Raw genomic sequence first — 24,449 nt, forward strand, 5'->3', positions numbered from 1 at the left:
CGCGTACTCCAGCTTTTGGGTTAGTAACAAAACTGACACTAGAGGACAAGTTATTGAGGATTTTATATTGTGTAATAACCTTTGTCTGTTAAACGCTGGAAAGCCAACCTATTGTTCTTTTAGTTCAGGACAAATGAGCTGTATAGATTGATCTTTTAGTTCACCCTCTATTTTTACAGATTTTAAATGCGGTGTCCTAAACAACGCATACGAATGTGATCATCTATCTACCATATCTACCAGTACTGATCAGCTTAACATCTTCACCAGTAGTCATCGCTACAAGACCACGACATTGGAAGCTGCATTTAGCCGACTGGGCACTGTTCCGAAAAAGGGTAGCCTAGAAAAAATAGTTAAACTTCCTAAAATAAGAACTTCCTAAAAGCACACATTACGAAGACGAAAGCAATATTATTCCGAGCTAAAAACAGAATGGTGCGTGCAAATATCGACCTTTGGTTAGCAAACAAAAAAATTGAGGTCGTGCCAGCTGTGAAATGTCTTGCTGTTGTTTTTACCGAGTCTCTTAATTGGGATAGACATATTGAGAATATCTGCGCTAAAATAAACAGGATTAATGGCATCCTATGTCGCCAGAGGCACACACTTCCCCCTAAAGTGAAAATATTAATTTACAATGCATTTATATTGCCACAAATAACTTATTGTCTCATTGTCTGGGGGACAACAACCAAGCAAAACCCAATGAAAATTCTAATTGCTCAAAAACGAGCAATTAGATTAATAGCTAATGTACCGTGGTGTACTCATACGGGTCCCTACTTTGCGAGGTTTAATATGACAGTCTCAGAGTTGTTCCCTTTCAAGATAATCTCTATGTATAAAAATGCTGTTTCCACTAAGAATGAGTTCGTTTTATCAAGTCTCAACCTGATTCGTTCGATTCCATCCTACAATACACGGAACAAAATGCCATGGTGCGTACCTATCTGCCGCACCGCCTACGGTAAGCAGTCACTGACATATAGTTTATCACATTACCTCAATATTCTGCAAAAGAACAACATCATACTTGAAGAGACTTCACGGCACAGATTAGTCACACTTATTCCCATGTTTGAATGTACATAGTTCGTGATTAGAACATATGTATATAGCTTCGTGCAGCTTCATTTTACTTGCATTGTATCTCGGTTGATTGTAAATGAGTTTCTTGTACATAGAAATGTGGAGTAGTTTTTGTCAAATAACGTCGAGTGATAGTAGAGGCGTAATTTCGTGCAAATGTCAGATGTAGATACTTTGCGGCTGTATTTTTCTTTTGCGTTTATGAGTGCGCTCTTAAACTGTTGTTGTGATCAGCTGCTGGGCTATACACCCCGGCAGAGGGCGCAGGGTGGCTCTCAAGCTACAACAACGCAGCTTCTTGCCTTGCGTCCTCTCTCCTTTGTTGCTGATGTAACCTTGAGAGAGTTAATAAAATATATCATTCATTCATTCGTACCAACAAACTCAGTGAGGACGAACTAAATGAAAATTTCATAAACTGCATTATTACCGCTGGGCGCCTAGCCATCCCTCAGTCCTCTGGAGTAGTAAAACAAAATCCCAAAGTATGGTATACACAAGAATGTAGAGAAGCAAAAAAGAGACAAAACAAAGCTTGGGGAATTTTCCATAGTTATCAAACGCAATAGGACTTAATAAACATTAAAAAGGCGAGAGCAAGAGCCTGATGTATCCGCCGCAGTGCCGAGAAAACTTCGTGGCAAAGCTACGTGTCGTCAATTAACAGCTCAACCACATCAAAACAAATGTGGGTAGAAGTTCGAAAGCTAAATGGCATCTACTGCCCATTCACAGTTCCCCTTCTGATAGCTCTCGGTATATAGGCAAGTCTATATAGAAGAACAGGCAGATATTTTAGGCGAATGTTTTTATTCAGCTTCCAGTTCATCCCACTACACAAATTCATTTCTCAAATACAAGAACACAGAGGAGAGGAGCAAAGAATGCTGACAGGTTGTGCTACAAATGAACCCTACAATAATTTAATCACAGTTCAAGAAGCCCACACAGTCCTTTCCGCCGGGGTCGCCGCGGTGGCTGAGTGGTTATCGCGCTCGGCTCCTGGCCAGAAAGACGCGGGTTCGATCCCGACCGCGGCGGTCGAATTTCGATGGAGGCGAAATTCTAGAGGCCCGTGTACTGTGCGATGTCAGTGCACGTTAAAGAACCCCAGGTGGTCGAAATTTCCGGAGCCCTTCACTACGGCGTCCCTCATAGCCTGAGTAGCTTTGTGACGTTAAACCCTCAAAAACTAAACCAGTCCTTTCCGCCGGTAAGCAGACGGCACCCGGCTCAGACCAAATACATTACAAAATGATAGCCCATCTCTATGAACCTGCCGTAGAGGCCTTTTTAAGATTTATTAACAAAGTTTGGGTATCGGGGAAAATACCTGAAGCCTTGAAAAAGGCCAATATTGTATGTACCGTTTCTTAATGCTAATATTGTACCGAGAAGCCACCAACCTCTCCTAGCAGTTATAGACCCATAGCCGTTACCAGCTGCCTCGCCAAATCCTTTGAAAGTGTCCTGAATATAAGATCAATTTTTGTCCTTCAATCCTGTGAGCTTCTTGACAGCCGTCAGTGTTGTTTTTAAAAGAGATACTCCACTACAGATCACCTAGTTCGTCATGAACATACTGTCCGAGAAGCTTTTGTTCACAATCAACACTGTCTTGCTGTCTTTCTCGATTTAGAGAAAGCATATGACACAACCTGGAGGTTCGGGATTCTTCAGGACTTAGCTGAGCTTGGAATCTACGGCAGAATGTTGAACTGCCTAAAAGACTTCTTATCTAACCGTTCATTCCATGTACGCCTAGGTTCAACCCTTTTGAAGAATTTCATCCAGGAAAAGGGAGTGCCTCAGGGGTGTATTTTAAGCACAGCACACTTTGTTGTAAAAATGAACTCTCTTAGTAAAATAATCCCATTGTCAATTATGTATTCACTCTATGCAGACGACCTCCAGATAGCTTGCACGTCCTCCAACGTGTCAACATGTGAAAGACAAATACAGTTAAAAATAAATAAACTGACAACATGGGCAGACAGCAATGGTTTCCAGTTTTCTCCACTGAAAACAGTGGACATTCTTTTCTCACTCAAAAGAGGCTTGCAGGCAGATCCCAGCGTACATCTGAAACAAATAGTTACCGGTAAAAACTTGTAGGGGTGTGCGAATATTCGAAATTTCGAATACGAATCGAATATCTTTCATATTTGGTTCATATTCGTATTCGAGAGATGATATTCGTGAATTTCCGAATATTCGAAAATTCCCGAATGCTCGGCAGCGATCGTATACAGCGCCGAGTTTCGTAAATTTGTTTGTCGCAAAAGCGCGCTATCTGGGCAAGTTATCTGGATATTAAGTTTAAAGTTCCAGGAAAACAATATAAAGGCCCAGCTCTCTTTCTTCTCCGTCGTTTATCGCGTGGACCGATCACATTCCGATGCCGCTAGGCTTGACCTTGTGCGCAATTCCGCAAGTGGGCTTTTCCACATATCACACGTGCTGCGAACAACATGGGGGACGACCCTCTTCTAACAATTGCAACGCGAAAGCGCGTTTATTTTTTATCCTTCAGTAATATGTTATCAAATTAATGCCCACACCCATGGCATTCGTTCTGTCACCTTAACTGTCTGAGCGTAACGACCGCCATCTTATTTTGGTCAACTACGCTATGCGGGAAAGCCTACTTGCGGAATTTCGCGTGAGGCTCCCGAAGGGGTGAGTCGAGGTGTCACAACACGGCAAGAGAGCCTATTGCATGGTGCGCTGTAACCCATGCACCTCTTAAGTGGGCGTAATTTATTTATTTTTATTTTTATTTACATACAATACTGCCAGTCTCAGTAAGAGACCGTAGCAGGTATGACATGTCTCATTACAAATTTGCCGCTCTGTAGTACGATCTACTCTGGATTATGGATGCATAGTGTATGGGTCAGCGAGACCATTGTACCTTAAACGACTGGATCCAGTACATAATTTAGGTTTGGGTCTTTGCACCGGTGCATACAGGACGTCGTCCATAAGGTCTTTATGCATAAACTAACGATCCATCACATGCAGACAGAAGAACGATGCTCACATGTTCATACATTCAAAAAATCTGTTCACTACCTAAACATGTATGTTACCAAATAGTCACAAAGTTCTCATCTAGAGAACTGTTTAACAACAAACCGCAAAGCTGCAGGCCACTGCTCTTGCGTTTTGAAGAGATGTGCCAACACCTCGGCTTACTAGACAAATTACCTGGCATTACTCAGAGACGAGATCCACTGCCTCTATGGTACAATTTCCTTGCAGTCTGTGATTTTACTCTTACACACTCCCGTAAAAAAAAAAAAACTCCGCAACAACATCTAATACAAGAATTTCTTGCACTCGAGGAAAAATACAGAACTTTCACAGCTTTTTATACAGATGGTTCAAAAACAGATGCTTACGTTGGAAGTGCTGTGGTACAAGGGAATTGGAATGAAAGAGTAAGGCTTCCATAGTGTGCATTCATCTTCACTGCCGAATGTTACGCCGTCTGTGTAGCCATTGAACAAATATCAAACGAGGACCTCGCAAACAGTATTATTTACACAGACTCCCTAAGTTTGTACAGCCCTCCACTCTAGAACTGCAATCACCCCTCTACTTGGTGACATTATACAGAACATAGTAACAGCCACAGCTCAAGGAAAAAACATAAAACTCTGCTGGGTCCTGAGTGATATCGGAATTAAAGGCAACGAGAGAGCAGACTTCTGCGCTGCTCAAGCACGTGGCAAGCAAAAAAAGCAACTACTACCGTTTAAAGATTCCATTAACTTAGTTCATCGTAACATAAGACAAAAATGGCAGTGCGCATGGAACAAGGAAGTAAATAACAAACAACACGTTATAAAACCAGTTTTAGGTGAATGGAAGTCCTGCACCCATCAGGAACGTTTCAAGGAAGTGATTATCTGCCGTCTTCGTGCGGGACACACACACCTCACACGTAATTTCCTACTGACAAAACAAGAGAAGCCCCAATGTGATGATGAGCTAACCGCAAACCATGTTTTATTTTCATGCAGGAAACTCGAAACTTTGAGGAAAAAGCATTTTGCAGTTTTTTTTTTAATGAACACATACCATTCCATCCAGCTTTGCTCTTAGGTGAACATGCACTTGGTGACATTTTATAGGTTTTCAGGTTTTTAACGAGAGCAGGTGTTTTAAACAAATTGTAGACTTAATAAAATATATTCGATTTATTACAGCAAGCAGACTTTTACCCCCCCCCCCCTTCAGCCACTCTCTTATGCCTGAGAAGAAGGCTGAGGTTGGGATTGACATCCTTGCCCAGCCAAGGATGGTTGCAGAGCTAGGTTACCCGAATTTCTTTAAAGCTTTTACTAGTGGCCGTTTTTAAAATGACTTTCCTTTGGCATCACTAGGTAGTATAACTAACGATTAAGGCCCTCTACACCACCGATCACATTTCACATTTTTATAAAATTCTGCAGAAAACTTTTCTACGCCTTGTGCATGGCGCATGATGGCCTTAGCTGCCTATGTGCCATTAAACCCAGCACAACCTCAAGCGTTTCTGAGATGCCTTTTTCAAACATGCCTAGAAAACTGTGAGACTCTTTTCGTTGCCAATAATACAACTCCGGATGCCATCCCAAAGGGTCGTGCAGTGGCACAGAACAACTCAAGCCTGCACCCCGTAACCGATGACACGGGGAGCCTTACTTTTTCGTCTCAATACAAGGGGCAGCCGATGCTCAACTTGCGTCGATGACGTCAATGCCTTTACCTCTTCTGCAACGCGTCAGTCATTTATGGTCGTTGCGACGTCTCCAAAGATTGGCTCTGATGCTGCTGAGCAGACGAAATCTGGGCAACGTACAGGCAGTACAGGTCCAGGCTCTTTGGTGAATTTAGGCAAAACTACCATCCCTGCTTTTCCCTCCTCCTCTTTATCTATCTATCTATAGGCAAAACTACAGTGCACAAACGATGACGGCAGTGGACGTATGTACAGGTGCCCACAAAAGTTCTCGGAACACCACAGCTGTGGACAATGACAGAGCTGTGTTTTTTTCTCTCTCTAATGTCGCCATTTGTGCGCTACAGTTTAGTAATCTGGACCATCGGAGCCCTTGTGACAGATAATTGTTGCATGGTATGCACTGATTCATTGGGGTGTAGCCGTGACGTTCTTGTCGCATTCGTCAATGGATTTTAGAAGCGTCATTACTGGCAGCAGTAAAAATTTCTGCATTAAATGTTTTACAGGTTGGCACACGAGGGCCGTACGCTCTCTCTTCGGAGAAAACAGATTGCCCCTGTAAGCCGTTTTAACACCCAATGCATTTATGGCTGCTCCCCTAGGCTTCCTGAAGTGCCCATACTTTGCAGATTTCCAGAAGTGCCCATACTTTGCACAATGAAAGAAATTCACCCATAGGGGGTCGTCAATGGTATCACCGCAAAGCTGGACCTTATCGCAACCTAAAGGCGTTATTTGTAAGTCGATAAGTGCGCTTTCATCACTTTGACCTGCTGATCTCATACGAGGCAATAGCGAAAATGCACGTTTCAAATGCCATGAGAGAGTGACTGGCCCATCATACTCATCATCATCGCCGCCGCCGCCATCTCTGTTATTATCATCGAAATACGTTTGTAGCCGACAGATTGAGCGGAACCTATGGAGGAAGGAAGGAACTCAGAAGAGGCGCTTACGTCACATTTTTTGGAGCCGGCTCCCTCCTGCGGCCCCCCTGCGTCCCCCCTACTTGGCCGCCGTCTCAGCGCACTTGCGCATGCGCAGCAAACAGTGCAGCAGACGGCTCCGCTGCGCCTCGCGTTACCATTGGCTGCGCCGTCGGCCAAAGACTCCCAGTAGTCCTTGCGAAAGCGCGTGACTTCCGGCACACTTTTTGGTGTGCAGCTCGGGTAGCGAGGGCCTCTCCTGAGTTTTTCTTCCTCCATGGCGGGAGCCAATCAGAACTGCGTTTTTTTTTCACGAGAATAGAGGCTAGCACTTTCAAAAAATGTAGATTCAGAGAAACAATGTTAAATGTAGACAGCGCAGTGACGCATGGTTAAAGGATGATATAGCATCGCCCCTGCAGCGGCGAGCCTACCGCTGTCTTTCAGCATGACAGCGATACTTATAGAGAAGAGCTGCGCCGAGATCCAAGGATGTATTAGATCCCGTTTACTGAATGCTTTCATGAGGACTTGTGTTTTGGGGCACAGGTGCCGTGAACGAATACCTACGTACAGCCTTTGTCAACAGTTTGGAGCCCCGGGGGTTTGCTTCTGAACCACACCGTGTGGTTCGTAATGCATCTCAGGCGCTCCAAATTTCCTGAAGGTAAGAAGATTTCCAGTCCTGCTTCCTTCAGTGGGTAAGACTTCCACGATTGATACAGGAGCCCCACTACAAGGCTTGGAAACAAAACCCCTGGGCTCTAAACTTTTGACAAAGACTGTGCATTTTAAAAATAACGGCGGCACAACGGGTGCGGCCCACACACGTTATCAGAGTTGATATTGCGGAATGAAAATTTTTACTTTGATGTCCCAAATTATTTGAAGGTTATGAAGCTATAAATTGTGGAGGAGGTCTGCTCCAAAGCCTATAGAACACTGTGGTATTCGAGAAAAAAATTGCAGCATGCACCGAAAGATTTGAAGCTAACTACGTACAAGACGTTTATTCTCCCGGTTTTGGAGTATCACTTATCCGTTCGGAGCACTCACCAAGTGTATTTACGAGATAGACTAGAAAAAATTCAGAGAACCGCAGTGCGTTTTGTTTGTTCGCGATATCGGAGAACCGATTCTGTAATAGACATGTTGAAATCTTACGACCTGGAACTGCTAGAGACACAACGAGAAAAACAACGGTTGAAATTGTTTTTTTCAAATAACTAGGAATCAAACAAAAATAAACAAAACAACCTTTATTCATCCACCCCTGAAACACAGTGCGAGTTTAAATCGCAATGCCACAATACAGCCTTATAAAACACGCCTAGATGGTTTCAAAAACTCTTTCCTTCCCTCATGTATTGGTGTGTGGAATGGCCTTTCTGAATACAACGTAGTGGCTCAAAATGTCAATGGTTTTGAACGTCGTTTTGAGTTGTATTATAGACAACGGGAGAATTGACAACTCACGATGCTGTTATTATTTCGCGTATTTCTGTTTGCGCTTTCACGCATGCTTTGTTTTCTTCTGTATTTTGTGTGCTTGTGCTTTGACCAGATTTATAACCACGAGATTGTGATTGTACTGCTGATGCCTGAAATTCATGCTTCTTTTTGGCAATTCCTCCCCTGTAATGGCCCTCAAGTGAGCGCTACAGTATTCTTAAATAAATAGATATAAACACGGCGACGAATAACATTGGGAGACTGACATGGCAAGCCCGACATTTCCTGCTCTTAGGTGTCGGAACCATGACCGCCTACTCGGTGGCCGTCGTGATGGCGACAAGCGCCCTCGGGGCAGGCCTCCTGCATTTCCCCGCAGCCTACAACGTCGCGGGAGGCATCTTGATGGCCACCGTCGTGCAGCTGGTGAGCGCTTTCCCCTTCTGCGCTGTGCACCGTGCATCTGTCTCACTGTGAGATGGAATATCATCCATTCGTCTCTGGTCGCGTGACGCTCAGCTTGTGCGGCTTGGGCAGTCGGTGTACTCGTAGAGGAAGACGAGCGCAAGCGGCGTGTGGCCGAACGCGCTAGGACGCGACGGCCTCAAAGCGGGCCGCCACTGCCGCTCTTACGCTCGCAGGCTTAACCGTGCACCTAAATATTATAGTGCATCTACGAGCCACCATGTTGACGCCCATAGCGCCTATGGTTGAATACAACTTGAGTCTACATATAGTTAAGCTCCGCCCACATTCATGAGGGCCACACAGAGTTTCTCCGCAGCAAAAGTTCCCGGGTTCGAACCCGACCGTGGCGGCTGCGTTTTTATGGAGGAAAAACGGTAAGGCGCCCGTGTGCTGCGCGATGTCCGTGCACGTAAAAGATCCCCAGGTGGTCGAAATTATTCCGGAGCCCTCCACTACGGCACCTCTTTCTTCCTTTCTTCTTTCACCCCCTCCTTTATCCCTTTCCTCACGGCGCGGTTCAGGTGTCCAACGATATATGAGACAGATACTGCGCCATTTCCTTTCCCAAAAAAAACAATTATTATTATTATTATTATTATTATTATTATTATTATTATTATTATTATTATTATTATTATTATTATTATTATTATTATTATTATTATGCAAAACTATAGTCAGTTGTTAAAGCTTTCCTTGTCACGTAAGCAAGCAGCTAATCAAATGACGAAACCAAAACCGCAAGAATATTGAGGCCCCTGGCTTTTCTAACGCAGTCAAGAATAAAAAGCTGATATAATTTACTGTTGTAATTTGCCAGCGGAGTCACGGACCATGGCCCAGTGTTGCCAGCTTCTGTTGTTGTTTTTTTCTTAGTTACAAGCACAACGTACACTATAGTACATTCTTTTGCTGCAGCAGATGAGCAGTTCCATCATCAGTTTTCCGGGAGACCCTTCAGTTCAGTGGCTGCTGTCGAATGATGGAGAGTTCTATGTTGCGATCCAGCGCGTACTGAATAAGACTCGACCTTCCCACTTTAGGTCCTGGTGGTTGCCCTCGGAGGTACGATTCTGACCTTGGCCTTCTGCGCCGACGTTAACAACGACGGCACCTATCATGACATCCTGCTCTCTATGTGTGGGGTGAAGTGGCGCTACGCCGCGGCTGTCTCTGTCTTGTTGACCTGCTACGGAGTCTGTGTCACGTACTTGATAGTCATCGGTGATCAATACGACCGTAGTAAGTACTTATTTTCAAGCATTATTGCGAGTCGTTATTCCTAAGTTTTCTGTCTGCGCTTCTCTTGCGTTATTTTTGCGCTCTGGTTTTCAAGATTGTGTCCGGTCAGACAGCAGGTGAGGCTCCGGCATGGGTGGTCTCTCAAATGTCCGAGGATTGGAGAGTGCCGGCAGCGCAGCGCGTAAGGTTTGTCTCGCGAGGGTATGGCTGTGGGCATTGGTGTAGTATACATTATTGACCCGAAGAGCCGCAACAGCACAGGACGATAGGAGACTCAAAAATGAGCTTGTGCCTCCTCCTGCCGGCCTGGGTTGCGGTTTTTCAGGTCAAAAGGTTTATATCTGCTCACGGTATATTTTCTAGTTATAGTAGTTAACAAAATTTGGCTAAAGGAGCCAACGAAATGAATTTCTTGAACTTTTTCGTCAAAAATTTTGAGCCATTGCGATTTTCCCGCAGAAAATTGAGGGAGCAACACTGCGTATCTTACTACCTCTTAGAAGCCAGAATGCGAGCTGGTGATGTAGATTCCTCCGGACAGTCCGCAAGCGACATTTCAATAAAAGAATTTGCAAGGCTCGAGCACTATACTCTCTCGGGCTTTCACCTCGCGACTCGCCTGCGCACAGAACGAGCAAATAAGTGTGGGGGTTGTCAAATTGTGCGTCGCACAAGGTCCCTCATGCAAGCATACAGGCGCTGTGCATTTACTTTCGCATTGATTCTTTCATTTCATTTTCCGTTGAAGACCCACTCTAGCTGCTGTCGTGAAAGCGCGTATAGCAATGGAAGCGCAAAAAGTAACGGCAGTCAGATGATTCCGTGCATCCAGTTCATGCGCGCGGTGCATAGAGAAACGGTGGAAGGGATGAATATGAAAGGGAACTGCTTGAAGGCCATCCATGGCTTCGGGGCCCACGGGTGATAGCATCACTAAAATGACAGCCCTGAATTGATAACTTCTGCACTTTTTTTTCAAACCCTTCTGTTGGACCCCGCAGGGGGGCGCCTGCAGCTTGCAGGCGTCGCGACGGTGAGTGGCGACACCGCGGGTTCCCGAGCATCCGCAGGGACATCCCCGCAAGGGGATGATGGTGAACTGTGCATCACCACGGACCCGAGCACCCGCGCCTCGCCGTGCGTGGCATCGCCGTGTCCGGGGAAAAGGGGATCCTGGTGGTTGAGCCGATGCCGAGCGTTTGGACCCTTAAGGCCCCTTGGAGGAGGCAACACACCACTTTGGCCCCAGCTTCCTGCAGACGGCACCTCCGGCCTGACCCGACCGGGGGGAATCGGCAGTCGCCTTTTCCTATCCTCCTCTCCATCTTTCACTTTCCTATCTCTGTCTCACAACTCTTCTATATCCTACTCACTTCTTGGTTTTTCCTGTTTTCCTGGCGGCGAGGGTTAACCTTGTGTGACCAACTACCCTGAGTTGAGTCATATTTGGTTATAGTTAAGGTGTACAGCTGGCGTGGGCAGGACTTGCTTTCAAGTTCCTGTCCCGTCCCCTTGTTGGACTCCATGGTGGGTGGCTGGCACCATGACTGAAAAACTTCATTTTTTATGGCTCCCCCCCTTTCAAAGCCCGATCGCTCTCTCAAGAGAGGGCGGAACGAAGCAGCTGATTTTTTCTCAAAAAAGAGACAAACATTTTCAAAGTTCCACGTAATCCACAGTGAAAGTGACAGAATACAGGCAAGAATAATATCCCCATTCCTTGTGTCAAGATGCTTAACCGATACCTTGGGCCCTGGCTACAAGGTCTCAAAAATGTCCAGCGGTGACTTACTTCTTGAGCTGCGCGACAACATCCAGTGTTCAAAACTCTCCAACATTGCGTCTATAGGGGACATCTCTGTCTCTGTAACCCCCCACCGATCTCTAAACACAGTCCGAGGTGTAATCTCGGAATCAGACTTAATCCATATCACAGAAGCTGAAATGCTTGAAGGGCTTACCGACCAGAATGTAATCGATGTTCACCGAATCAAGATCCGCAGGGATAACAAAGAAATAGATACCAAACACATGGTCCTCACATTTAATACCAGTACCTTGCCCGAAACGATCGAAGTTGGATACTTGAAAGTCAACGTCAGACATTATATACCCAATCCCCGCCGATGTTTCAACTGTCAAAAGTTTGGCCACGGCTCACAAAGTTGCCGCGGCCGCAAAACCTGCGCGAAATGCGCTTCGAAAGACCAGCATTCTGAAGAATGTGACGCAGCACTGCGCTGCGCAAACTGCGAAGGAGACCATGCAGCGTACTCCAGGGCATGTCCGTCCTGGAAAAAAGAAAAGGAAATAATTACCATAAAGACAAAAGAAAACATTTCATTCAAAGAAGCAAGGAAGCGTTTTGCGCTTACGAACACCTTCTCTTTCACAGCAAAACCCAACTTCGCTGATGTGGTGCGCGGGGGCGTAGCACCACAGAGCTCTACGGCACCTGCCGAGGCTGCTTTCACAGAGCCAGTGGCAGGGCCATCCACGCCCCAGGCAGGGACAGCGAAGGCTGCTCTGCCACCCTCAAAGCAGGGAGCGCCGGTCCATGGGTCGGCATCCCGCAGGACCTCCCCCCGTCGGGAGAGGCCTGAAACTAACACAACCGCGGGCCCTCCGCGGTTCTCCAGCACCTCGGTTGAGGTGATGGATACAGCACCCACTCCGCCTCCACTACAGAGGCGGAACAGCTCTCTTGAGCGGAAAAAAGACAGGCCCCTCATAACGGGCCCACCTCATAAGTAAATCTCCTTTTATTTTCACTCAAAAACACAAGCATGGCTTTTTTAATTCAATGGAATTGCAGAGGACTTATGCGGAATTATAGTGACATAACACATATTTTAGGGTCAATGTTACCCATAGTTTTATGTCTTCAGGAGACCAATCTTGGTCCACAACATGTACATATCCTGAAACATTATCAAACTTTTAGACGCGATCGCGAGCAGGCAAATCGACTTTCAGGAGGCGTCGCAATTGTCGTCCAAAGCGGCGTCCCTGCTCGAGAAATCAAGCTCAATACAAAACTTGAGGCGGTTGCAGTCAGCATCGTCAGTTATAAAACACTAACAATCTGTTCCGTATACATTCCTCCACATTTTACACTAACAGTCCATGATCTAGAAGAATTGATAGATGAACTTCCAGAGCCATATCTGGTAGTTGGGGATTTTAACGCTCACTCCCCTTTTTGGGGAAGCGAGCGCTGCGACTCTAGGGGACAAACAATAGAAGATTTTATCCCCTCAAATAACATCTGTCTTTTAAATACAGGAAAAGCAACTTATTGCTGCCCAAGCTCGGCAAAAATGAGCTTTCTCGATTTAGCTTTCGCATCACCATCGCTTTTTACCGATTTTAAATGGGATGTTTTAAATGACCCTCTGGGAAGTGATCACCTTCCTATTATCATCAGCCTCTCATCGTCTACTGCAGTCATCCCCACAAGACCACGGCGCTGGAAACTTCACCTCGCCAACTGGTCACTTTTTACAGCAAGTGCCACACTAGAAAAAGAATTTTGTGAAGATCTCAGCATAGACGAAATTAATGGAAAATTTACTACATGCATAATATCGGCCGCTACACTAGCCATACCACAAACAACAGGACTCGTACACAAAAAAACATAAAGTATGGTGGACACAAGAATGCACATTGGCAAAAAAACAACAAAATAAAGCTTGGGGCTCTCTGCGTCGGTATCCCACAGCGGAGAACTTGATTGCCTTTAAGAGAGCAAAGGCCAGAGCGCGATTCGTTCAGAGAAATGCCGAGAAATCCTCGTGGCAGAAATATGTGTCCTCTATAAACAGCTCAATAACCTCAAAAAAAATGTGGGAAAAAGTTCGAAGATTCAGTAGTGACCATACCCCTTTCACACTTCCTCTTTTGACTACACCCGGGACACAAACATCATTAGAAGAACAGGCCAACATACTAGGTGAGCATTTTGCTGAAGTTTCCAGTTCGTCCAATTACACAAACACGTTCCAGAAGTACAAAGCAATAGCAGAAAAACAAAAACTTCCATTTGCAGCAGGTATGCACGAGGACTACAATCAACCCATCACACTCCAGGAATTGATCAGGGCATTATCTTGTGGTAAAAAGACAGCAACAGGCCCAGATAATGTGCATTACGCTATGCTCGCCCATCTCTCTGAGGCTGCCGTGCAGGCATTGTTGAACTTCTTTAACAAAATATGGACAACTGGGAATATACCTGAGGAGTGGAAGAAAGCAATAATAGTACCTTTCCTGAAACCCGGAAAACAACCAACAAGTCCTAACAATTACAGACCGATAGCCCTCACCAGCTGCATCGCTAAATCTTTCGAAAGCATAGTAAACATTAGACTGACCTTCACACTTGAATCTCGTCGACTCTTAGATTTACATCAATGTGGATTTAAGAAAGCATGCTCGACCACTGATCACCTTGTCCGCCTAGAAAACACCATCCGAGAGGCGTTCATCCACAAACAGCACTGTATCGGTGTCTTCTTCGATTTGGAGAAGGCATATGATACCGCGTGGAAGTTCGGCATCCTCCATGACCTAGCAGATCTAGGGATCCGCGGCAGGATGCTGAACTGCTTGAACGACTTCCTGACTAACCGCACATTCAGAGTCCGTCTGGGAGCAACTCTATCAACGACATTCGCCCAAGAGAATGGCGTACCCCAGGGATGCATTTTAAGTACGACACTCTTTATAGTAAAAATGAATGCCTTGGCCAAAGTAATACCTAAGTCCGTAATGTATTCAGTTTATGTAGATGACATACAGATAGCATACACTTCTTCCAACATACTGTCCTGCGAGAGACAAATACAAATCACACTAAATAAACTGGCTGCTTGGGCAGAGAAAAATGGATTCAAGTTCTCCCCTCAAAAAACAGCAGCTGTTTTATTCTCATTACGACGAGGCCTACAGGTCGATCCCAATCTGTGCTTGAATCAAACCACACTGCCAGTCAAACAGGAACATAAATTTTTAGGCGTCACTTTTGACAAGAAACTTACATTTCTGTCACACATTAACAACCTGAAAAAGAAAGCATCCCAAGCCCTCAATGTATTAAAGGTACTCTCGCGAAAACGGTGGGGGTCCGATAGAGCATGCCTATTGCAAATATATCGCTCTTTGGTGCGCTCCAAGCTGGACTACGGGTGTGTGGTATATGGTTCGGCAAGAACATCCTACTTGAAACGACTGGACCCTGTTCATAATCTTGGTTTGCGCCTATCAACTGGAGCTTATAGAACATCCCCGGTAAAGAGTCTTTACGTTGAAGCTAATGAGCCCACACTAGAGGATAGAAGAGTCACAATAACATGCACGTACATCCTAAAAACCCGTTCTCTCCCTAAACATCTCTGCTATCCCATTGTTACCAAGTGCCCATCTAGGAGATTATTCAATAATAAACCACATTTTATCAGGCCACTAATAATGCGCTTTGAAGATAAATGTGAAGACTTAGCAGTGCTGGACGCCCTACCTAATATTGCACAAAGACATGAATATCTACCACCATGGTACAGCCTTCCTTCAGTATGTGACTTCACATTGACACACTTAAACAAAGAGAAAATACCACACGAGCACATACTGCAAGAGTTCTTTGCACTACAAGAAAAATATGACACTTACACCGAATTTTACACTGATGGCTCAAAAACAGAAAGTCATGTCGGAAGTGCAGTAATTCAAGGAACAAATGAAAAAATGATACGATTGCCACAGTATGCATCGGTATTTACTGCGGAGTGTTATGCCATCTTTGTAGCTGTAGAACAAATAGTAAAACAAAACATAAAAAATAGCATCATTTACACCGATTCACTCAGTATGCTAAAAGCGCTGCATTCTACAAACGCTGCTGAACCCATAATAGGAAAAATCATACATAACATAGTTAAAATTACAAAGCAAAAACATAACATTATATTCTGCTGGGTCCCTAGTCATGTTGGAATTTTAGGTAATGAGAGAGCAGATGCTTGCGCAGCACAAGCTAGAATTGGCCATATAAAACAAGTTAACATACCACAGAGGGATTTTTCTAAATTACTGCACAGTAAACTCAAGAATAAATGGCAGATTGCATGGGACGAACAAACAAACAACAAACTACATTCTGTAAAACCTGTTTTGGGAGAATGGAGATCATGTACACATCAGGAGCGTTTCATAGAAGTTATTTTGTGTCGACTACGCATTGGACACACACACCTTACTCACAACTTCTTACTGACAAAAAAAGGCAAACCTCTCTGCGAAATGTGTGGCGATGAACTCACGGTAAACCACATTTTAATTGTATGCAAAAAACTGGAACAACTGAGGAAAAATTATTTCACAACATTGTACAATGAATACATCCCACTACACCCCATGTTACTTTTAGGAGATCAAGCACTGGTTGATTTTTCTAGCATTTTTAAATTTCTCAGAGAAGCCAATGTTTTATACAAACTTTAGATATAAAAAGCGTAACCTTTAACAAAAGCTCTAACCGTGTGTTTGGCGCATCATAGCCTAAGTTGCTTTTGCGCCATTAAAATCAATATAACTAACTAACCTTCTGTTGGGACAGTTCTCTCACAGAGTGGTGGATTTCACGAAGAACGAAAAATAAAAATGGAGAGGGGGAAAGCGAGAACAAGCAGAATACCTGCGTTCATTCATGTCCCGCGTAACATCTCGCGGCCTCTTCGCGCTTTGTGTTCGATAGCAATTACGTCGCGAGCTGTGATTCTCGAAAATCCCTTCTCCTCACGCTGACATCAACTGGCGAGACTGAGACGTAATCATGAACGAAGACATCTGAATCGCGTTCTTGAACCAGTCACTAACCTAACTGCGTCTGCGTCTCGAGTGCGAAGCCGTTTTTATGATCATGAATCTTTCGCCCGTTTGCTTTCGCCTCGCTCAAGTTTTTGCCTCGCTCCATGGACCCGACTTCTGCCACACGTGGTACTTGGCCCGAGAGTTTACCATCACCGCCACTGCGGTCGTCATCGTGCTGCCACTAAACTTGCTCCAACACATCGAGTTCCTCCACTACGCCAGGTGGGCTCATCACAAAATTGCGCTCGAGCTGTCGGCGTTTTTCTATACCTCCGATAGTTGTTGTTACCCGCTGTTACCGCTGTGCCTTTGGCTTGTCACACGCGCTGCAACGCTGAAACATTAACTTTTTTTTTTCAGTTGAAAACTTGAGTCACAAACACGCGAAAAAAGGAAACAGCATGCCCCAGCTCTGAGAAGTTCGCGTGTCGGGTTCTTCTCCGAATTGCGCTCCATGTGATACCCCCCCCCCCTTGTTGCTGTAATTCTGTTCGGAAAAAGTAATGTGATATTTTTTTTAGACAGCAAAATTATTTGCGTAAAAAAATGGGGATTCTACGTTAAAAATACAGACTGCACTGCATGCGGGACTGACTCTCTCCTGTGCAGACCTCTGCAGGAGCTACACTGGAGCTGCAATGTCAGCGCGAAACTTTCCGGAGAGCTTTGCGACGCCGTGAGTGCCGTACAAGCACCACAACGCAGTCCTGACGTCGGATCCATTCACGCGTGCACTAGATTACGCACTTTTGCCTATAATTGTAAAGCTCTGCACAACATGAATCATTTAAAACGTTGGTTCTAGGTATACCTGGATCGTAAAATTAAGAATTAATCATAATATAATGTCTTCATAACGAAGAAATTCGCCTTTCCAGGAGGGCCGCCGCGGTGGCTCAATGGTTATGGCGCTCGGTTGCTGACCCGAAAGACGCGGGCTCGATCCCGGGCCGCGGCGGTCGCATTTCGATGGAGGCGAAATGCTAGAGGCCCGTGTACTGCGCGATGTCAGTGCACGTTAAAGAACCCCAGGTGCACGGTCGAAATTTCCGGAACCCTTCACTACGGCGTCCCTCATAGCCTGAGTTGCTTTGGGACGTTAAACCCCCATAAACTATAAACCGTAATTGCCTCGTGTCTCATTTTAAATTGGTTAAGCCCGTTGTACCATAGGCGATGCGGGCAGGGCAATTTTTATTTATATTTTTTCTTGGGCTGTCCACTATCTGACGAACCCAGCTTCCTTTCTAGAAAATAGCATTGATTGATGCATATATCTTTTAAATTTCAATCCTGTATATGTATAGCTTAAATCACGATTCTTGATTTAGCGCTATTACGCTCATCATGGTTAGGTATACAAGCTCTTCGCGTCAAAATGCGAGCCGCTGCCATGCGTTACATCAGTGCCTGCCTCCACTTCCAGCACCCTGGGCATAGCGGCTGTTCTGTACCCTTGCGTCTTGACGTGCGTCGTGTATTTCACGGAGCCGCGCCCGAAGGATTCCTACGTCAGGGTCTGGTAGGTGCCCAGCGAGCCTTTGTTGGCATTGCACACACGCTCTTCTTTCTGCTCCTGCGGGAGCGCGTGCTGGCACCAAATGGCGTCTTCTTCTACCGCAGGCCTGAAAGCCTGTTTGACGTTCTTCTCAGCACACCCGTATTTTGCTTCGCGTATCAGGTGAGTTTGCTGCGCCTGCGCTTCTTTGTTTATCGTGCATTCAAAATAAATAACGAAGGAACAGTGTGCCGTGTACTGCGGTGCGTGCCTCCAGCCACCATGGCTGCAGCCTCCGGTGTACGCGGTGCCTTTCGACGGAGAACGTACACCTTTAGTCAAAGGTATGAAGGGCAGACCACACCTTGATCGAAGGCGGATTTGGAGCCTTGTTGTGCGGCTCCTGGTGCATTCGCAGAGTTCCAAAGCTCTTGAGAACGGCGATGGCTTTCTTCTCCACAGAGCAACGCTTTGGAACTCCAGGAGCACCGTAGGAGCCCCACCCCCTAACGCAACCCGGGGTCACCTCCCGTCAGCTCTGGAATAAATGCTTTTCACGAAGAGCGTACATATACATTGTCTAAAATGGACACGCAATCGCATTGATAAAGCTGCAGAACTTGAGCTCCTTTAAAACGTCTTTTTAACAGGAGAAATTAAACAAGGGCAAAATGGAGACAGTGCTCAAGTTGGTTTCCACTTGTCGCCTAACACGAGAAGCTGCGCTGTCCATTTCTGGCGAGTTCAAAGAAGCCCAGTTCAGGCAGGGTCTCGCAGAACGCAGGCAGTCAGTAGTGTGAGGATGCCGATTTGTCGTTCGCTCTTCAAATATTGGCTGGTCGTCGGGCCGTCTGCAAAAACGGATGAGCGCATACGCAGAACTTCTTTTGTTTAATGGCTCAAAATGTTCAGGTTTGAGTATGACGGTCTGCTTGCTCAGTGAAATGAATTACCTTGACTCTTTCTGGGCCGCCAAGCATCGCAGCGGTCCCTCGTGTTGACCCCGTTGCGCAGAGCCACGAGGTGGTGATACCGGCGTACGCGGCCATGCGCGAGCGCTCCCTGTGGAACATGGCCAAGGCGATCGCCTACTGCATGGTCATCTTGATGGTCGCCTACTCCATGGTTGGCTGCTTCGGTTACCTCTCCTATGGCTCAACGGTGCGACCCGATGTCATGGAGATGTTTGACGCCACCAAGGCCTGGGTGCTGGTAGGGCTGGTGGCCCTCATCTTCAAGATGGCCGTCACCTACCCGCTGCCGGCGCTCTGTGCCAGGTCTCGTTCACAACCTTGAGACACGTCACGCGCTGTCTTCCGGTAGATCCTTACAAAGCGTAGCGAAGTATATTCAGGACGGTGAGGTGATAGGTCTGAGAGAAAAGCATTCATGGCCGAACTCGTTTAAGCATGCAAGTCCTGCGGCGACTTTGTGTTCTTCTGTAGTCGCCAGCACCAAGCCAGCTGAGAAGAGAAGCAGCATTTGTTTCTTCGCCTAGCCCGGCAGTCCAGGATGACCCACCAGTTACCATCCGAACTTTTTAACAGAGGCTGCTTTGCGGCTCGGAAACTTAAGAAAATTTTAGCCTCTGGCGGGCTGGTTATCTGATAATTATTCGTAGTTAATCGTCGTAGAGAGGAACAAGGAACTGACGAAGGGGAAACGGGGTTGATGGCGATAGTCTCTCGTATTTAGCTCTGTATGTTATCTAGCGCACGCGACTCTGAAGCCCAGATAAGCCCGAAAAATGCCAGTTAGTGCTTGTGGATTATTTTTTACTTTTTTCTTATCTGTGTTCCTTTACCCAAATCTACCGTTTCACAGCGGTTAGTTTCAAACGTAGACGGAATATCTATATTAAGAATTCAACCGTACCTCCTGTAAAAACAACGTCGGGGGAAAATCAGAAATTCCTTTTCCCCTAATTTGTTCTCCTTGGCGTATTTTTATTTTCGTTTCTTCAGGAGAGAGTTCCGATTATTTACACTTCTGAATATGCCGTGTAAATTGTTAATTTGGACCGCACTATATTTACTTCCGTGCATTCGTGGTAGTAGCAGTCGCGCCACTTCAGGCATACCACGTCTGAAAGTTGTCACACACAAGTTGATGGAAGGGCTCACCAAAAATTGCCTGATGTTGTGGTACAGAGATACAGTAAATGAAGGCGCTTTCAGATTGCTTTATCTAGAATATATTAAATAGATTTCTCTACAGCAAGCTTAATACAAACGTTACGAACAGTAAGCGCCAAGTATGGAAAAAAAATTCATGTGATTTCTCTCTTGGGTGGCTTCAAAGCATTTAAGATCTGTTTTTTTTTTATACAATCAGTAAGTCTACCGCGATACTTTCGCGATAACTGTTAAAGCGTATTAATGGTTTCGAATGTATGGTCACGAACTTCCTTTTTCTCTAACAAACCTTCTTCACGTCTAAATGCCAAGACGTTCATTGTGAACAGCGCGAAAAAAGCGAAGACGCAGCAAGGTACGACACAAGCGACAGCAAGGCACGAGCGACACAGGTATATTTTGCGCTGTTCAGAATGCACAGCTTTCATCGCCTCGCCCAGTTTTCCGTTCTGTTGATGCTAAAACATACAGCCGTGTCACGTGAAGAATAGCCGTGCTACTCGCTTTTTAACTTTAACATATATGACCGCAGAAGCCTTCCAAAGAAATTTATTTGTAGGTAGAAAAAATGTGGAGCTTCGTCGCTAAAACAGGGTAGGTGTAGTGTTTCAGCTGTTTCAGTAGTAAACCACAGAATGTTATTTTCCGCTGGAACCCGCACACGTGAATTTGCACTTTCCCACGAAGAAACAATGTAGAGTCATTTTTTAACGAAATATTTCGGACATACCCTAAAATGCCGTTCTGTACGAGGTGAACGATTTTTTTTTTTTTGATGAACTGCCTGGTCTAGGTTACGTCTATCTCGATAAATATCGTGTTGTTCCGCTGTTTAGCAGCGAAAGGCGGCTTTACGGAGTTGTATTTCTAAGCCAGGTTTTCTGGAAAGCGTGACACAGTGCCCTGTCCCAAGCTGCGCGCATGAAGGAGAGCACGTCTTCGCCACAGAAACGCGATCGAGGAGCTGTACCTGGAGGTGCGCGGTGGTCCCGCCGATGACCGGGCGCGCGCGCATGCGCGCAAGGCCAAGCTCAGCCTCGCCTGGTTCGCCAGCACCGTGGGCATGGCCGTGCTGCCACTCGACATCGGAGTGGCCATCAAGTTCCTGGGCTGCCTGGCCGCGCTGAACATATTCGTGTTCCCCGGTGAGTGTATACGCACTTACGAATCTCCGCGTGCTTACGTGCCTTCGCTGGGGTAACCCGTGAGAGGCGCGTAATGAATAACCTCCCCCGTTGCGCTGCCATTTGCCGAGTGAGGCAAGTGCCGTCATTGGCAGCGCACTCGGCGCGACAAACGGCTGCACGCTGCAGGGAAGCGGACCGTGGCCGCAGTGCTAACGTACCGCGCCATTCTCGTGCGCAGGCATGTGCCTCATCGGCTACACCAAGCACAAGGGTGTTCCGACGGCGCATCTGCACTGGCACTTGCTGCTCGGCTCCCTCATGGTGCTCGCCGGGGCCGTGCTGTTCACCGCGGTCCTGCTGCACGTCGTGCTCGTCGAGCTGGTCTCCGGCCACGTTGTCCAGCTATGCTCTTGACGGCGGCCCTCGAGAGAGCGCCTCCAGATGTGGGCCCTCGGCAATTCGGCGGTGTGGCTGTGCATTTACTGTAACGATCTGCCAGCACGCATGACATTGCGAAGTCGTTTTAGTACCCAGTGTGTCGATGAATGCTCATAATGAGCTATGCTTGGTCTTTTTATGTGTATGCTGCAATAAATTATGTTCCTTCTGCGCGCAAGTACATGCACTGGCATATGTTCAAGATCATGGCTGAACCTGACTCGCTCTTCCAAACCATCAAAATGCAGTGCGGTTTGAAATCGTAGGCTACGCGGTGTCTTCAGCAATCGAATTCACAATATTCGCAGTCATTTATCACAAAAAGTATCGATCTCTGAAAATAACTTTGACAAACGGTTGATGCTTTTGACTGTAAGATAAAGAAGGATATAACGAAGACACGAGTATACAGCGCGAAGATATTAAACATGGCATAACATGTGGTTGATTATTTTGCGCAAGGAGATGGGAAAGAAAGGAATAAAAGCAGCCGACGTCAGGGGGTACAGAGTAGAGAAATCGATTGGCCAAACATGAAAATAAATTCAATTTGTCGAAGGCACGTATTCAAACCGTAGCCTAAATATACCATGCGCTTCTGCTGCCCAGAAAGCGTAATGAGTGCAGGGGCAGCCATAGAGGCACTCTGTGGCTTCTGAGCTTCCGCAGTGGCCGTACGTAGGGATATCTGTCATTTCAATTATAAAAAAGCAGCCTTTGCGAAAGTCACTCCCACTCGATTAAAAAAATCTCCAGAAACGAGCTGGCGTCAGTCTGCTTGTTGCAAGGCTTACGTAAATATACTGTCTGCCGCTCAAAGCCAGTAGCAGCGCCCTATTATCTCGAAGCGCCCCATTCGTTAAACTGGGCTCGCTTTCATTATAGATCGGTGGCCATATGCCAATGGAAGAGACTGCAGAACAACATCTGTTCATATTTGAAGGATACATTGTGTCAAGTTGAATGAAAGCTGTGCGCTGAAAGAGGATTAAGGATGATGGCTGTCTCAGACGGTTCGTAAGTGGCCTGAAGTGCATGAGGCGAAAAAAAGGCCACCATTGGTTCACCGACGTAATCCATCGCATGCAGCGGATTACACGCCAGAAGACTTCCTCCTCGTGTTTACCGAGTTCAAAACAACTTTGTAAGGATGCCGTACTCTAACCATACGCATGCCTATGCCTAAAGAGAACTCCGTGTCATCCCACCTGTTTTATGGATCATCAGAAATGAGACCTTAGCATCCAGTGTGTCAGATGCAGATTGTCAAGTAAAGTCAAAGTACATAGGCAACACGTACTGGTTGCCTAGGAGGCAGACAAAAAGGCAAAAGACAAGAACACCTGACTTATTGTCGGGCCCCCACTTCTCAAACACATCACTCAACACCACTGCATCACATAGATCGCTTTTAAACAATACCATCACCATGAAACTAAATGCTAAGAGAGCAATTTTGTTTTAGTACAGCGCGGTTTCCACACGATGAAACTAAATTGTTCATACAACAGCGACACAAATAAGAAAACACAAATGCCGCAAGATGTACGCATCTATAAAAATGACATGCATTGAATTAGCAAAATACAGGCAACAAAAAATTTCATACAGAGCATATAATTTGTGCCTGTACTTAGCACAGCTCAAAAAATTTGCCAAAGTTGCGTGGACAGAAGGTAAATGTTTATGTTTGTTTTAAACACTTGCACTGAACCAGTGTTTATAATGATGTTTATGACAGTATCGTGATTACTCGCGAAATAATAGATCTAATATAATCTTTGTGTTTCATAATTTCTGGTTGTAAAAACTTTATTTTAGTCAAAATTCATTCAAAGGTGCTCTTTCGTAGATCGAGTGGGGTCTCCATTGCGCTTTTCTTTTTTCCCTGCTTCACTGCTGGTCACGTGATCTGGCCAGGAGCCCTTGGCGCTCGGCGACTTCGAAAGCTCGGCTCACGGCCCGGAATTGCGTCCTCGGGTCGGAGCTGAGCACCGCGACCTACCACTCTTCGCGGTTCGAGAGCTGCAGGTCCATCGGCGGTGTGTCCCGTGGACATTCATGCAGCATATGAGCTAAGTCGGCCCTATCTTGACCGCATAGCTTACACTGGGGCGAGAATACTCCCGAATACATAATGAAGTTCTTATAAGGGTTGGGGAAAATGTTTGTCTGGAGTTGTCTCCGGGCCACCTGCTGAGGTTTGGTCAAAGACTTATGGGGGGGGGGGGGGGGTGTTTAAGTCTATCATTACGATAGTGCATAGTTATGTCGTGATACGTGACCATGCGCTCCCTGACCGACCTCAGATTTGGACAGGCCACAGCCCGGTTGACGAATCCTCGGGCAAAATCGTGGACTGTTTCGTTCCCCGGGTGGTACGAGTGCGCAGGCACCCAGTTAATTTTAATCTGGCGGCTAGGTGCTAGCTTGGATTGTCTCTCAAGAATAGACGTGGTGGCAGCG

General features: G+C 46.0%; 1 protein-coding gene across 2 annotated transcripts in view; it reads left to right on the forward strand.

The window, feature by feature from the left end:
* Window positions 1–22,287, forward strand: part of LOC144134366 (sodium-coupled neutral amino acid transporter 7-like) — a 61,563-nt gene extending 39,276 nt beyond the window's left edge. Inside the window, exons 2-9 of one of the 2 annotated variants that reach the window (XM_077667299.1) lie at window positions 8,498–8,628; window positions 9,714–9,912; window positions 16,872–17,007; window positions 18,212–18,307; window positions 18,409–18,466; window positions 19,298–19,560; window positions 21,367–21,563; window positions 21,784–22,287. In XM_077667299.1, coding sequence (XP_077523425.1) covers window positions 8,498–8,628; window positions 9,714–9,912; window positions 16,872–17,007; window positions 18,212–18,307; window positions 18,409–18,466; window positions 19,298–19,560; window positions 21,367–21,563; window positions 21,784–21,959 — 1,256 coding nt within the window. In that variant the 3' untranslated portion in view covers window positions 21,960–22,287. The remainder of the gene's footprint in view (window positions 1–8,497; window positions 8,629–9,713; window positions 9,913–16,871; window positions 17,008–18,211; window positions 18,308–18,408; window positions 18,467–19,297; window positions 19,561–21,366; window positions 21,564–21,783) is intronic. The other variant, XM_077667293.1, reaches the window with a different exon arrangement.
* The last annotated feature ends 2,162 nt before the right edge of the window (window positions 22,288–24,449 follow it).

The sequence above is a fragment of the Amblyomma americanum genome, chromosome 1 (assembly GCF_052857255.1).
Source record: "Amblyomma americanum isolate KBUSLIRL-KWMA chromosome 1, ASM5285725v1, whole genome shotgun sequence".
In the NCBI taxonomy this organism is placed as follows: Eukaryota; Metazoa; Arthropoda; class Arachnida; order Ixodida; family Ixodidae; genus Amblyomma; species Amblyomma americanum.